This window comes from Mizuhopecten yessoensis, unplaced genomic scaffold, assembly GCF_002113885.1.
Source record: "Mizuhopecten yessoensis strain PY_sf001 unplaced genomic scaffold, ASM211388v2 scaffold675551, whole genome shotgun sequence".
Classification (NCBI taxonomy): domain Eukaryota; kingdom Metazoa; phylum Mollusca; class Bivalvia; order Pectinida; family Pectinidae; genus Mizuhopecten; species Mizuhopecten yessoensis.
In genome coordinates, this window is record NW_018459703.1 from 1 (window position 1) to 467 (window position 467).

General features: G+C 45.6%; 1 protein-coding gene across 1 annotated transcript; it reads right to left on the reverse strand.

The window, feature by feature from the left end:
• Positions 1–8: 8 nt before the first annotated feature.
• Positions 9–453, reverse strand: LOC110440664 (40S ribosomal protein S14-A-like; the record flags this gene model as incomplete). Its single annotated transcript, XM_021483825.1, has 1 exon — positions 9–453. A coding segment is annotated over exon 1 (445 nt), but the record flags the coding sequence as incomplete, so codon positions are not given.
• Between the last annotated feature and the right edge of the window lie 14 nt (positions 454–467).

Here is a 467-nt window from a genome sequence, read left to right on the forward strand (position 1 = left end):
GTTACGACGACCACGACGACCACCCTTTCTTCTGGTAGAGTCAGTTGGGATTGGAGTAACATCTTCAATTCTACCGATCTTCATACCAGCTCTAGCTAAGGCTCTGATGGCAGCTTGACCACCTGGACCTGGGGTCTTAGTACCAACACCACCAGTAGCTCTAAGCTTAATGTGGACGGCGTTAATACCGAGTTCCTTGCAACGAGCAACAACATCTTGGCAAGCTAACATAGCAGCATATGGAGAAGATTCATCACGATCAGCCTTAACCTTCATACCACCAGTAACTCTGACAAGTGTTTCTCTACCAGTTAAATCAGTAACGTGAACGAAGGTATCGTTGAAACCGGCGTAGATGTGACAGACACCGAAGACAATTTCTCCTTCCTTGACCTTTGGACCAAGTTGAACGACTTCTTGTTGTTTGGTAGCTTTAGCGGCACGCTTGGACATTATTACTAATTTTT